At 41.1% G+C, this 14,464-nt stretch overlaps 1 protein-coding gene across 5 annotated transcripts in view; it reads left to right on the plus strand.

The window, feature by feature from the left end:
• Positions 1-447: 447 nt before the first annotated feature.
• Positions 448-14,464, plus strand: part of SRPK2 (SRSF protein kinase 2) — a 147,715-nt gene continuing 133,698 nt past the window's right edge. For all 5 annotated transcript variants that reach the window (XM_056339534.1, XM_056339536.1, XM_056339535.1 and 2 more), the window contains exons 1-2: positions 448-587; positions 691-775. In XM_056339534.1, the coding sequence (XP_056195509.1) occupies positions 572-587; positions 691-775 (101 nt within the window). In that variant the 5' untranslated portion in view covers positions 448-571. The remainder of the gene's footprint in view (positions 588-690; positions 776-14,464) is intronic.

The following is a 14,464-nucleotide window of genomic DNA, read 5'->3' on the forward strand; positions in this document are numbered from 1 at the left end:
CTTAGTGACAATCAGAATTAAGGAAATCTAATTTCTCTGGATTTGTGTCATGAGGTTAATTGGTTGTGGCACCTAACCCCACACAAGTCTGGGGACAAACGAAAGCAGGTCTCACCCCAGCTGCCGGCGGGGAGGTAGGCTGCCGCCCTCCTCTTGTCACAGCACCCAGCAGGGCGGGTCACTCCGCCACTCCGACCTGAGCACAGATTTTCGCAAAAATAATTTCCAGTCGGTCGCACGACCTGAACGAGCCCACCTGGGCGGCAGCCGCAGACCCACGGGAGGGCGAGAGCCGCCCGCTGTACCACCGGGCCGGGCGTTGCTGCCCGCTCCGCGCCTCAGGTGCGCTGCCGCCGGGCCCGCGCCGCCACCTGCCGCCGCCCCACCCCCGCCTTTCCGGCCGCGGCCCCGCCGGCAGCGCTGCGCCTGCGCACTTGGCGGCGGCGCGGGGCGGGCGGCGCGGGTGGTGGCAGTTGCCGATGCTGCCGGCCGGTGCCCGGTGCGCGGTCGCGACTGGAGGCGGCGGGGCCGGGGCGCGGTGTGCCCGCCGAGGAGTGTGAGGCGCGGGACGATGAACTCGCGCAAAGGTACGGTGCTGTGCCGGGCTGCGGGGCGGGAGCGGTGGGGCGGGGGGGCTGCGCGGCCGCCGCCGCTCACGCCGGCTCCCGGCTGTTCTATTCTCCCCGGCAGTGCTGGCCCTGCAGGCCCGCAGGCGGCGGCCCAAGCAGTCCGCGGCGGCCGGCAGGAGGGACAAGCACCCGCCGCCCCACAAAAAGTGAGTACGGGGACCCCCTCGACCAGCCGGGGCGGGGCCTCCCCCCCGGGACGGCGTCGTTGTCCGCCCTTCCCTCACGCTGCCCTCAGGCCGCCCCGTACCGCCTGCCGGGGCACTCCAGCTGCCCGGCCCCGCTGCCCCCCCCGCGGCCCCGGCCCCCTCGCTTGCCTTCGGGGGGAGCTGCCCCGCTCCCGCCGCCGCCGGGACAGGCGGCAGCTCCCCTGGCAGGACGCACCCCCCGGCTCGCCCCGCACCGCGCCGGGGCCGGGCCGTCCCGCGGGGAGCAGCGCCCCGGCCCCCCGGGGATCGTCCCCGGCCCTGGCCCCGGGCTCAGCCTCCCTCGGGCCGGCCTTCCTCCCCCGTGGGAAGGCCGGTCGCTGCGGGCTCGCCTCTGAGGAAGCCCTGTTGGTCGGTCGGGGACCTGCACAGGCTCGGTCCTTAAATCCCGCGTGTCCCTTTCGAGTCACCCTCCGATTCTCTCATCTTCGTGGTCTTCTTTCTCTCCTTGGGCTGTCTGCGCTGAGATCTCTTTCTGGAGGCGCTGTCCCATCCATAGGCAGCACTTTCAGCATTCTTGGAACTGCCTGATACACCCGTCCTGCTGTCTGCCTCCTGCGCTGTAGCGTCAGGTTATTTCCCGTTCCCAGATGTGTCTAACTGACAGCAATGCCGATGCCAGTATTATTTTGTTGTTGTTTAAATCTCTGTTGGTCTCCCAGAAACAGGCAGAAGTCATGATCTGGTTTTTTTTTTTTCCCTGTCTTCCTCTAACTTTTCATGTTCTTATCACTGTCCAGTTCATCTTTTCTCGTTCTCACAATACCTGTTTTCACTGAACCATGTGGGAACATTCTTCCATCTCTATAGTGTTCCCACTTTAACTGCTCTTTCCTAGGATAATGTGGCTTTGGACTCCTCCCTATTTTATTTTTTCTCCTCATAGGATTATGTGCTTCTCTCACTAACTTCGACTGTATTTTGTTTAGTGGGACTTTACTGCCGACTCATTAAGTCACCAACAGACTCTTGTCTTTGTTGTTTGGGGATCTAGGCTGCCTGCTTTGTTCTGACAGGGAAACATATGTCCTGATGTTTCTTGTCCCCCTCTCCTCCTAGTTGGCCAGTCTGGGAAGTTCACTCCAATCCTCTAGTCTGGATGAGCTGGGAAGCAGGGTGTAGTGGATGATTGGATATATATGTGAAGGGGTAAAGATGCTGCTGTGTGCTATGGCAAATGATTCAAGGGCAAGGTTTTTTTCTTTCTGATTTCTATAGAAAGAAATAATAATACATCCCTGACCCTGGAGGTTGGTTGTTTATTTTTTTTTAGTTAGGATGAATGGGCTTTTTTTCCCCTTTAAGGTGGGTAAAAATAATGTAGGATGAAGTGCTGGTGTAGTGGTCATAAGGCTTTGACAGCTAACTTTTGTTCACATCCTGCTCTGCTACTGCTGTTTCCTCCAGTGTTGTATGAAAGCAGCATTATGCTATCAGTTGTGTGAGTTTGAAGTTACTGTAATGGAAATAAATTTTATGTGCAAGATTGGATTGGTTCCCTTGTTTACAAAAACCTTTTGGAAAGTCAGTTTGTAACATTACATGGATTTGTTTTGCCACTTTGAAAACAGAAATAGGTTAAATTTCATTTTAACTCTAGGTTCAGAATTTTGTAGCTTTCAGTTAAGTCTTAACCACAAGGTTATTAATAAACTTCTGCTCTACTTAGATGATACAGCATTTAATACACTTAGTGGGGCTGCCTTGCTGAATGACTTTGTCAAAAGTTTGCTTTCACAAACACTTAGGAGGTACAGAACTGGTACTCTTTTTGTGTTTGCTGAAGAAACTGGCTATGGTTAAGTCAGGGTGCACAGTCAGTAGCTGGCCTTTTGCCATACTGAGTCGGCATTTCCAGATGCAATGGCCCAATCTGTTCAGTTGCCTCGGGAAACAGTGGTTTTGCTACGGTAGACAACAGAGCCATCATTTCTCTTCTGCTGCGTATGTTTTCTCTTCTCTTCATACCACTTGTATGCTATGGAGACCTCCTACTCTGTTTTATGCTTCTTTAGGAAAGGGAAACTCCTTTCAATTTTTTAACACTCCTTGCATATGGCTAAATAGTTTAGGCTCCCAAAATAATGCCAGCATTAAACATTATTTCAGAAGACAATCTCAACAAAAGTATCTCTTTTGTCCTGTTCGTAGCTTTGCTTTAAATTCAACTGTACAGCATATACTAGTCTGTTAGAGCTGTACAGATTCTGCAAAGCACATCAAATGCTCAGTAGCTGCAACTGAAAATGTTGATTTGAGGGGTGGAAATTCTATACCGTAAATTCCCTGTAGTGAAATTGTTAACCATGTAAAAATGGTTACTTGGTTTTGAACCCAGAGCTAGTTGGGGTTTTTGGTTGGTTGTTTTTGGTTTTTTTTTTTGAACTGTCATTCTTGGAGGTCTCTTCTCTGCCAGGTCCGTAGCTTTATGGAGCAACTTCCATTGTTGCTGGTAACAATGTGCTTCAAAGGAACGGCAGGATTCCTTTTCTGGAATTGGCTAGGAGAGTTATATTGCATCTTACTTGCAGGGTTTTGTTTGAAGAATATTAAGATGATGACACAAGACGAAGAAAAAATTACAGTGCTTTTTAATGCTGAATAGCTTTTTTCTGTTATGACCTTAATTGCCACAGAAAGCTGTGAGATCAGTCTTACTAACTGCTCAATGTTGATGTCTTAAGTCAATGATGAGAACTGGTGGAGGTGAAACCCTATTTTTCTATGTAATAGGGTGGAAAAATAAGAAAGTAAAAGTTAAGTGGCTCGTGTTCTGAAGAGAAAGCACTTTGTTTTGAATCAAGACTGTATCTAAAATTGCGTGTAATAATAAAAGCTACTTGGTATTGCCTTACTTTGAATTCAATCATCCAGGCTACTGAAAAAGAATAATATATCACTATTTAAAGGTGACAGCACTTGATTTTGGTTATAATAGATCGACTTGCATGCAATATGTACAAACTTCTTGATGGTGTCTGAAACATGCTTTGTGTCTACGTCAGTGAGTCAGTGTGTGTGAAAAAGAGAGACTGGAAGGCATCCACGCAATCTTTTTTGATGGCCATAGATAATCTATATATAGGGCAAAAGGAAAACCTGGGGAGAAGAAGCCGGTTTTCATGGCTATGCTAAATATTCAACTTTTTGATTGCTGCCTTACAACATGAATCTTCTGAAATGAAGTTTGTAGTCAATTTTCAAGCATTTTCTGGAACAGCTGTGGAAGTAAATGTCTCTAAGCTAGAAATTCCATTAAGGAAATAGAAATGTGGGACAATGAGAAAATTATATCAGAACATTGTGTTGGTTTAAACTCTTCCATTTCCTCATTTAGAGAAGAACTGCTGGTCCTGTTGAGGAAAAGACACAGGAGATTTGTTTTATTAGTTTACTCTTCAGAGACCAGGATTTTTTATTTAAAATATGTTTTTTGTTTTAAATTCCATTCATGATTTCAAGATTACAGTCTTTGAGGGTTGTCATCTTTTAATCCAGAAAGCTAATGGCAAAGGTGAACTACTTTTGGATTAATTAGTGAACTGTAGGGTGGTAGTGGAAACTGCACATGCTTCTTGTAAGCATACCTGAATTCACTGATTTTTTTGTCTTACTAATGTCTGTGGCAAAACAGTAAATCTGTACCTCTACTGAAAACTGTTTTCATTTGGTCTCTGGCTGTGATTGCATAAGACAATGAGCTTTAGACAGTAAGCCTTATCTAGCTTCCCTTTCCTGTCTTCTCGTGTGAAAACGCTACTAGATTTGCTGCTAAGCACACAAACATATATACATACATATTTATACATTATAATGTATATAGAAGTTAAAAGTAATTTTAATCCTTGTTTAAAGGAAGCCTGGGTCTAGGTATGGATGAGGAAGACTAGCAAGTTAGTGTACAGGGAATATTACAAAAGTGTTTCAATGCTTCCTCGAGTGTGTTTGTTATGCTTAGACAAAATGTCACAAAAGCTTTTAAAGAGGAGGACTAGGAAGGATTCAGAAGGATAGTATCCAAAATTATGGCAATATCTAATGAAAGCAAATGAAGTGACATTAGTTCTCTATAGAAGAGTGGGATAGGGCTCTTAAAAATGAAACCATAACTAGTAGCAATTGTATTCATCATCATTCCCTTTTCTTACTGATTAATCCTGTTGTAATTCTGCCCAACTCTTACCTTTGTAATTTAGCCTGTACTTTAATAATCGATAGCTAATTCTGTTCTAATTGCTTATGGGGACTTTGGGAATGTCCCCCGTTTTGCTAGGTTGTTTTTAAAAGAAAAATACCCAACCTTTTATTAATATTTGAAGGGGGGGGGGGGGGGAAATCTTCTTTCTACCTGTCTTAACAATTCCTGGTGTTCATATCTTTAAAATACTGTTGGTCTCAGCCTTCATATATTTGAAATGATAACCCTTGCTTTCTGGTTTTCCTAGTGACAAATTTTTTTGCTTGTTTTAAGACCCTTACTCTTGTTTTCTCATTTTTCACTTTTGATCTGTTAACAGTTAGAGCACACTGTAGGAGAGATGGTTCTATTTAAAGCTGACAGAGCTTTGGTAGTAATCTTTGTCCTGTGCCCTCCTTTTTGCCTTAGTAATATGCCTTTTAGGATGAGCTCTGCTTTTGGGAACTGTTGTGTTAGAATGGATCTCTGACAATGTGCAGAAGGTATGTGGAGAAATGACTGGAAAGCTAAGCATAGTGTAATAAAGCACATGTTACAGAGGAGATCTGCAACAGTCTGTGTCTGTTTAAACCTCTGATAACCATAGGAAAGGTTTTTGTATTTTACAGAAGATGTTACGAACAAACTTTTTGGCTAAGAAAAGGTGGTCTACTAAGTTTCAAAGCGAATCTCTGTAAATGTCGTAACTTTTTTGTGTTATATGTGTACTGGTTTTAATTTAACCTATGTATTTAGAAATCCTGTGATTAAACCAGTACATATCTCTGAATACCACATATTCTGATTCTGTCTAGCAAAGCAGCTGGGAGATGTTTCACTTTTAGATTAAGGTCCTGCGTAATGAAGTAATGTTCTGCTAGGGAGTCTCTTTGGAATTTAATGCTAAAGGAGTTGTATCTTGAACTTGTTAGTTAAAGGCAAATGACAGAATAGACTCTGGTGAAATAATGCTTCTTGACAGACTTAGTGCCTTACTGTTTTTCCCTCAACAGAAGTTATTTGATTAAAAGTCAATAATTTGAATGTAGGAGACTAAACGAATCAAGGGCTTCAGTTGCCTTGAGCTATTGTCAATGTGTAGTTTGCAGTTTTCTAAAATGAAAGGGAGAATTCCATAGTAAGAGGTCAATTATATTTTCCTGTCTCTGAGGAAAAAATTTACTATGTCTGCTGCAGTGATAAAGGTCAGGGCTGTCTAGGTACAATATCTGCACCTTTAATTCTGATATTTAAAATCAGTTGTTAACTGATTTTCAAACTGTACTAAAATTGCACTGTTCTCATATTCATGGTTCTAATGAAATTTCTCTCTTGGGACATCTTTTTTTTTTTTTTCTTTGTATTGATGTGTTTCTTCTAGTCTTCCTTCTCACCACAATAATTTGTCAGTAATAGTTGTGCTTGCCTCCCACTCATTATTCTCCTGCTGTTGCTCATCTATACATGACGTTATTCCTTCATAAACTGAGACATATATGTTTGTATAAAAACCATTATAGAAGAGGTTTTTGGGTAGTTGGATGGAGCCTGGAGATGGGTGTAACGGAAGCGCTGTTTCTGTCACTGGTTGCCTGAAAGGTTGCTGCGTAAGGGGAACAAATGCATGACTGAGCTGTGCCTTCAAGAAAGAAGGCACAGTCAATAGAGGAAGGGTGCCTTCTCTCTTTTCCAGAGTGCTTAGGAAAGACAGAACTCTGAATTCCTTTCCAAGACCTTCAGAGGGCTGGGCTTTGGTTGAGGTTTGTCCTGCGGAATGGTGGCAGTTCTGTGGGCTGGGCCCACTCTGTTGTGCTGTGCGGGGCTGTGGAAGTGCGACAGGTCAGCTGATTTTATTCCTTTCTCCTGCCAGAGTCAGAGTACCCAGTGGTCACTTACCACCTTTGGTGAGGGACAGTTGGGTAGTTTGAAATCATGTATCCTGTAGAAACAAAAAAGTAGAACACTGAATCCTAGAACAAAATAAGGCAAAAATTATTAAAATCCAAGTAGAAAGTAATTAAAAGAATGCCAGTTCAGTGCAGCTAAGGCTGTAGTTAAGTAGGGTACATAGCAAGACAACTTTCTTTAAACCGGATTTTTTTAGTGGCTATTTTAATGTTTGAAAGCTAATTACAAAATATTTTAAATTAATTGTGCTTCTGTATAAGTTGTGTTTTATATTTGTGCTTAAGTCACATCTTACCATCTCAAAGAAGATGAAGTAGAACTAGATATTGATCAAAAAAGGAAGCAGTAGAGGTAATTGAGGATGTTGGACTGCTTCATTTATGACTAGTGCTTTTCAGATATGTAAACGTGGTTAAGGAGCTTTTTGACATGCTTGAAAGATCATTACTGGTATAGAAGAGAATGAATAACTTGCCTTTCTTCATTACAAAACAACGCTATCTGAAGAGTGACTTTAATGCAAAAATAAATGATACTTTTCGTACAGTACAAATAGTGGAAAGTGGCTTTGGATGAGACTGGACACTAGAACCATCAGTAGTTTTTAAGTATACTACTGTCAGTGCAGTTTGACTTTCCAAGCCATGTTTGCTCAAGCCCTGTCATCTTAAGTTTGTCCTAATGCAGAGTGACCCACTTGTATACTCGTCTCTAAACATGTGTTTCTGGCACCTAGGAGTATAATGCTGGCCTAGGTATGTGTTTGATCTAATTAGTGTGGCAGCTCTTAGATTTGTAAGGCCACCTTGGGAAATCACTTGCAACATCTGATAGTATGCGTAAGCCTGACAGTATTTGTAAGCCTAGATCGAAATGGGGCTTGAGTGGTCTAACTTGTGGCATTCCCGTACCTGGCTCAGGAAGGAGCTGTGAAACTGCAGTTAGCTACTAAATTCGACTCTACAGTGAATCAGTAGAGGTGTGTGTTTGAGAAGAGCTTTCATAAACTCCAGAACAGTAAGGTAATGACGAAGGGGTGGGGAGGCATGCCAAGGAGTGCAAAATACCTAAGGAATGGGTGTGCCTGAAATGCTGCCGTTCCTGTAGGTGTTGATGCCATCTGCAGGTCTGAGTTTAATGCCAAAATGAGCCTGGGATTTAAAGTCGTGAATCTTAAGAATTTGCTTTATTTCCTCTGGAGCTGTGAATAACTAGCTTGTGTTTTAAAGTTTTGTGTCTTGTGCTTATGTAATAGCTCAATAATTCACTCACCTGTCAAGAATTAGATGCCTGAGGAATTTCAAGCTTATTATTACAACTGGCCATGTGCTAGTGTCAGTCACAGGATTATAGGCCATGCTGGTCCAGTAGCTTTACATCTCTTGTGTGAAATAATCAAGAGCAACAGACTGATGGTGTTTTTGGGCAAGCGATTAAAAGGGAAACATTGCTATCAAGTTTCTGTGATACGCAGGTATCAGCATGCTGGTTGACTGTAGCCAAGTAACTCTGAGTTACAAAACAAACACATATGGTGATTTGGTCAGAGTGAAGCCATTTGATTTTTCTTTTTGGCATAGCAGTTACAATTCAGCATTTTTATGAAAGAGGGAGTCCTGAGGAGATCAAAGGCTTAAATTTTCTTTCAAGTTCCCTTTCCTAGTGACACAAGGCATGGTATGACAGATCAGTGTTGCCAGAATCTGTTCCCAGGTGAATGTGTTAAAATTTTAGCAGTGTCAGGGAAACTTGGAAAAGACCAGGAGCTTCATGATACATGAATAGGAATCATCTTTACAGATAATATCTGAAAAAAACATTTTACTTTCATTTTGTTGTGTTTAAGGTAGTCTGTTGCTTGGGGCAACCTGTTTTGTATATTAATAACAGCACAAGTTGGTGTCCAATTCCATGATACTGGTCCTAGACATTTAATCAAATTCTATTCAGATGCTACTAGAGCATTGCCTCTCTTTTTTAATGTCAATTAGAGAGTTTCATTTGTTTGTTTCTTTGTTTCCCAGAAATGTTTGCTATATAGCAATTGGTATGTCATGACTTGTGTCAAGAGTGTTGAGAAGATGATACACAACAAGTCTGGTAGTTGCTTCCAGCACTGTGCATTTTATGGAGTCGCTCTGTAGTCAGGGATGAGCAGTCCTGGGAACTGGGAGCTTTGTGGTGGACTCATTGCTGTTGTGGGCAGATGTAATCTGGGCACACCCGCCAGTCAAGGCTCTTGGAGAAGCTGGATGTGAAAACACTATGTGTGAATCTCAAGTTGACTTAAAATGTGAGATATACTGTGGTAACCTCAGCCTAGCTCTTTATAGCTCTTTTAGATCACCAGATAACTGTTTGATAACTACTTTGGTCGTCACTATGGATCAGTTACTTTCAAGTATTGCATTCTGTCCTGGTTTCAGCTGGGATAGAGTTAATTTTTGTCTTAGTAGCTGGTGCAGGGCTGTGTTTTGGGTTTGGTGTGAGAACAATGTTGATAACACAGGATGTTTTTAGTTGTTGCTGGGTAATATTTATACTAAGCCAAGGACTTTTCAGTTGCTCAGGCCTTGCCAGTGGGAGGGGACACAGCCAAGACAGGTGACCTGAACCAGCCAAAGGGATATTCCATACTATGGGATGTCATGCTCAGTATATAAACTGGGGGGAGTTGGCTGGGGCTGGTGATCGCTGCTCAGGTAGCAGCAGGGCATTGGTCAGCGGGTGGTGAGCAGTTGTATTTTCCATCACTTTTTCTTTTTTTTTTCTGCCTTCCCTTTGGATTTTATTCCTCTCCTCTTCTCCCCCCTTTTCATTATAACTGTTTTGGTTTTTTTTCCTCCTATTTTTATTTTAGTTTTTAAATTGCTTTTATCTCAACTCTCAAGTTTTACATTCCTTTCTGATTCTCCTTCCCATCCCTCTGGGGGGTGGGGAGTGAGTGAGTGAGTGGCTGTGTGGTACTTCATTTCTGGCTGGGGTTAAATTGTGGCACATTCTCACTGCTATTCGAAGTTGTTTAGTAATTCCAGCATCTAGAAACTAGGTTAAAACTATTTATTCAATAGACAATACCTGTTTTTCCCCAGTTACCCCCAAAAAATAATTGTTGAGAACTGATTAGTTTATCTAAACAGGTTGCAACAAAGCTGGCAAACTTTCTGCATATTATATAGGAAACATGGAGCAGAAAATCGTATTATTTCTCCTGTTCTTATTATTGAGACATAGAATAACTGTATTCTCTAATGTTTATTTCTGAAGCCAGAAAAATCAGTTTTGTGTAATGAGAATATTTGTCTTGGGAATAAAGGTGTTAGTCTTTTAAAGTAATCGTTTTGATCTAATTTTGTGTTTCCAAAATGACTCTAACTAGCTTGTGTCTCACAAGGTGCCATACATTGTCCTAATTGTAGCATTACAAAAACTTGAGATAAAGTGTAAGTAGACCAGACTCCCTTCTCCTCCACTTGTACTTTCTCTGTGGTAGCAGGCTGGTGAAAACAGAGTATTTTTAATAACTGCAACTAAAAAGAACATTGAAATAAACCACAACTGAATATGCATATTGAAGTGAAAGCACTTACAGATTTATTCTGAGACTTTTGTTGTTTGTTATAGTTTTTTCCATACATCAGTGCTGGTGTGCAGAATTCATATTTGTAGATCATTGGTGATTAACTGAGAATGTAGTTGGGATAGTAGAATTGGGAAAGATCAACAAATTAAATTTATTTTGGGCATAACATTTCACTGAACCAAATGCTTTGTTTTGATTTTCATTTGTTGTTTGGAATAAACAGGCTTTTATGGAAACCTTCATCTATCTTGGGATTCATAGGAAAGAACATGACAATTTAAGGCTAATCAGGTGCAATGGTAAGTCTGGTTTTAAGACACATGTTGCTGACCTGCTGACTGTTATGGCCAAAGGTGACGAGTTTGAAACTACCAGGTGAATTTGATAGAGAAATTTTGGTGATAATTTGATCAGTCATTCTTTCTGGTAAATTAGATGTTCTCTTTCCCTTCTAGTCCATTGGAAGTCTTGACCAGCAGTTGCATATCTGGCTTGTGGGCTTTCCTGCTTCTCTTTTGCTACTTTTTTTAAATGTCACAGTCCCCAGGTGTTGCTGACTTCCCTTGTAAGAAGGCCTTGAGCCTTCCATTTAAGTTTCATGTTTGCTGTGCTTGGACTATTGTTTTGAAAGAGAATTAACTCTCTCCCAGTTGAAACCAGGACAACTGTTCTGCGTCTTCTGCCAGCTTCTCTGGCCTTGGATTAGCCACCACCAGTGCCCATCACAGCAACATGGCTAAGTGCACAAAGATAAGCGTGCTGGAGCTGTCATGATATTGCAGGAAGATGGGAACAATGTATAAAATCAAAGCTCATTGCTTTGGAGTCACCAGGGATGCAGTTCTGGAGAGTGCAAGGGTAAGTGTTTGGTACAACCAAAACTGGAACTACCTCATCACGTGCAACTTAAAAGTGTGTTGAAGTTGTGAATTCAAAGTAGTTTAAAGGAGAAAAAAAAAAAAAGAGAGGAGGGAAGTTACTTTTTTCTCCCACAGAAAACTGTTGACCTTGTATGTAATAATTCTGATAGGACACAACTTGTGACAATGTAACATAGTTTTCTGGTATTCCTTGTTTTTAGGACAGCTTGCTGAAATACTAACATGCTGTGACTGGGGGACTGCGTAGGGAAGGTGTAAATAAAGTATCTTTGGATGTGGTAACAGTTCATTAATACCACAGCATACCAGACATTTTAAATATTTTAATATTTCTATAATAGACTAATTATGGCATATAGTACATTATGATAGTACTGTGTTAACATACATTTTGTGAAGATCTGAAAATAGTTAAAATTCTAGGCCTCTCAATGGCTTTGCCTGATATTCTCTTTGCAGATGAGGAAAAAGGAGCACACATTAGTTTAACTCAGGGTATAAAAAGGAGGAATTCACTCTTCTAATTGTGCCATATCTGAATCAAAGAATTTATGTCTTTGCATTGTTGTTCCCACTGTAAAATATTTAATCGACATTTTAGATATGTCAAGCAGTAAAGTCACCTTAAAAATAAAACTATGAAAAAGGTAAAAGAAGGTGCTCTCCTGACCAAAAATTTAAGTGATGGCAAAAAGTGACCTTTCCAGTTTATTTGTGAGATTTGTAAGATTGCTGAAAATGACTTTTTGTGATCTCTTCAAGATGTGGGGAGGGAAACCTCACTTAATTTTTCTGGAAGACATATGTTTAAGCAGAAGAGTGTGACCAAGTTTTTAAATCGGAAAGTAACATTATGTATGTTGACAGTGTTTCTTTTAAATCCAAACAAATACATGATTAATTATGACAAAAATAATGGAAACAGTGCAAGTGTTACCAAAAACCAAACCAGACCAAATGGGACCTCATTAGTATCAGGACATGATGGAAAAAATGCAGAGAACTTGCTTGTCCGATTAGTTTACTGAGAGTGTTTTTAAGACATTGTGATGTTCATACGCAAGGGCGATGGAACTGAATGTGTGCCAGCTTCTTCCTAATTGCAGTTCACACCCTGAGGTATTAAGCAGAATTGAAACTACGCATGGTTTAAATTAATGCGTTAAACTCTGAACTGTGGTGCACCAGGCACTGACATGTTTGATTTAGCAATGATTGCTACAAAGCAGCAATCTCTAGCAGGAAGATGAGTTGATAGCAGAGTCTGTTTTTCAAAACTGCTTCTCAGAATTTGTTGCACAGCAATATTTTAGTTTTGATGCCTTGAATTTTACATCAGTAATAAAGATGCTGTTTTAAAATCACATTGCAGTGATAAGATGATTTTATTGTTTTTCAGTGTTTGTATCCTTAATCAGTTTTTTTCTCCACAGTTGATTCAGTGTCAACTCTGCCGATATTTTATTTTTAAGAAAATGTATATGCTATACTTTATGTAGTGGATTGGTATAGGGAATAAAAAATGTTTATGTACGTGTATGTAGATAAAATACTGCCTTTACATAAGAAACTTAATTTGGGAGTCTTTAAATACCATGCAAGCTCAGTACATAGTCTCTCAACATTCTACGAAGGTAAGCAGTCTAACAGCCAGGCATGAAGTGTGCAATCTCATAGTGTTTCAGGGGTGGCTGAAAACAACAAAGTAGAAAAATGGGTTCCCTCTTACTTCTTCACCTAGTAATACTGCCTGCCTTCATGGGTTTTCTTCTTGTGGTGTTCTTATCAAAGCATGACAATGTTGGAAGCAAGTGAAATAAAAAGGAACAAGTTGTTTTCTTTCTGTTGTAAGATGATAGGGTTTCCTTCAAACTGAATTACCATAGATAATGTGGAATTAAAAATCAAATCAAGAATTAAAAGCATCTTCACCCCATTTCCCAGAATAGAATTTAAATTTTGCTTTTGTCAGCAGCAATGGAAAGCAGCAAAGCCCAGATTTGATGCCAATAAATGTATACCTAGAATATGAGAATGAAAAGTGAGCAAGCATTTGATGATGTTTCCTTATTTAAGCAGATGAATTTGGAGGAAGGAAATAGAAGACAGGGCAGAAGCTGAGTAAGAGGACCATTACTTTAGCAGAAAAGGGAAAGTGATTTACAATGTAGGATTTCACTGGAAAAAACTTGTATGCACATTTTGCGTGAGCAAACACCGAAAATGCTTAAATAAGTCTGAAAATTGGAATCTGGGACTTAGTGAGGTGAAGAGAGCATGTCTCTGAGTGTGTGTGTGTGTGGTGGTCATATATATATATATATATATATATATATATATACACACACATAAAAAAGTAAAATTGCCTGATACTTTCCTTCCTAGTAACGCATTGTTTGTTGTCTTCAGAGGATGATAAACTAATGTCATTCTGAACTCACTGTTTACTTTGTGGAGACTGGTAGGGAGGGAATCCTGTGACTATTCCAGCTGCATACTTTCTCAGCCTGAAGTTCTTCACTGCTTATCTCCCGTGTTTGCAGCATGGTCCTCACCCACCTGCTGCTGAGGTGTTGTACTAATGCAGCTTGGACCTGTGTGTTTCTGCTGAGGCTAAATAGCTACAATGGATCTGTCCATACCGACTCTCCTTCCAGATCTTAGAGTCTCTTCTCACTGCTTTGTTGCATACAGGTTTTATATAGATTGCTTGATTTTGTTATGCTCAAAGTTTTGTTATAAGCAGAAGGAATGATCACTTTTTGCAGAGTCAAGAATTTTCAGTTTAGTAAGTCTTTATGGTCCGATCAAAGAATTAGTGATAGTTGAGTTACAGTGATACTAGTATTTGTTTCAAATTGTTGCGTACAGTCAAAATGATGAATATGCAAGGTTTGTAGTATCTGCTCTTTCTCTGGTGCTATCCCCACTCTTCTAAGGTGAATGGTTTCATTTGGGAGGAGGGAGAGAGATGGCTGGTCGTCAGCCTTCTGAGCCCCCACTGGGATATCTATGAGGTTGATGTTGGTAGCTTCTTCCTCCCCATTCCAGAATCCACTTGGGTAATTTTTTGTGTTTCTATA

This window comes from Falco biarmicus, chromosome 5 (genome assembly GCF_023638135.1).
Source record: "Falco biarmicus isolate bFalBia1 chromosome 5, bFalBia1.pri, whole genome shotgun sequence".
NCBI lineage: Eukaryota > Metazoa > Chordata > Aves > Falconiformes > Falconidae > Falco > Falco biarmicus.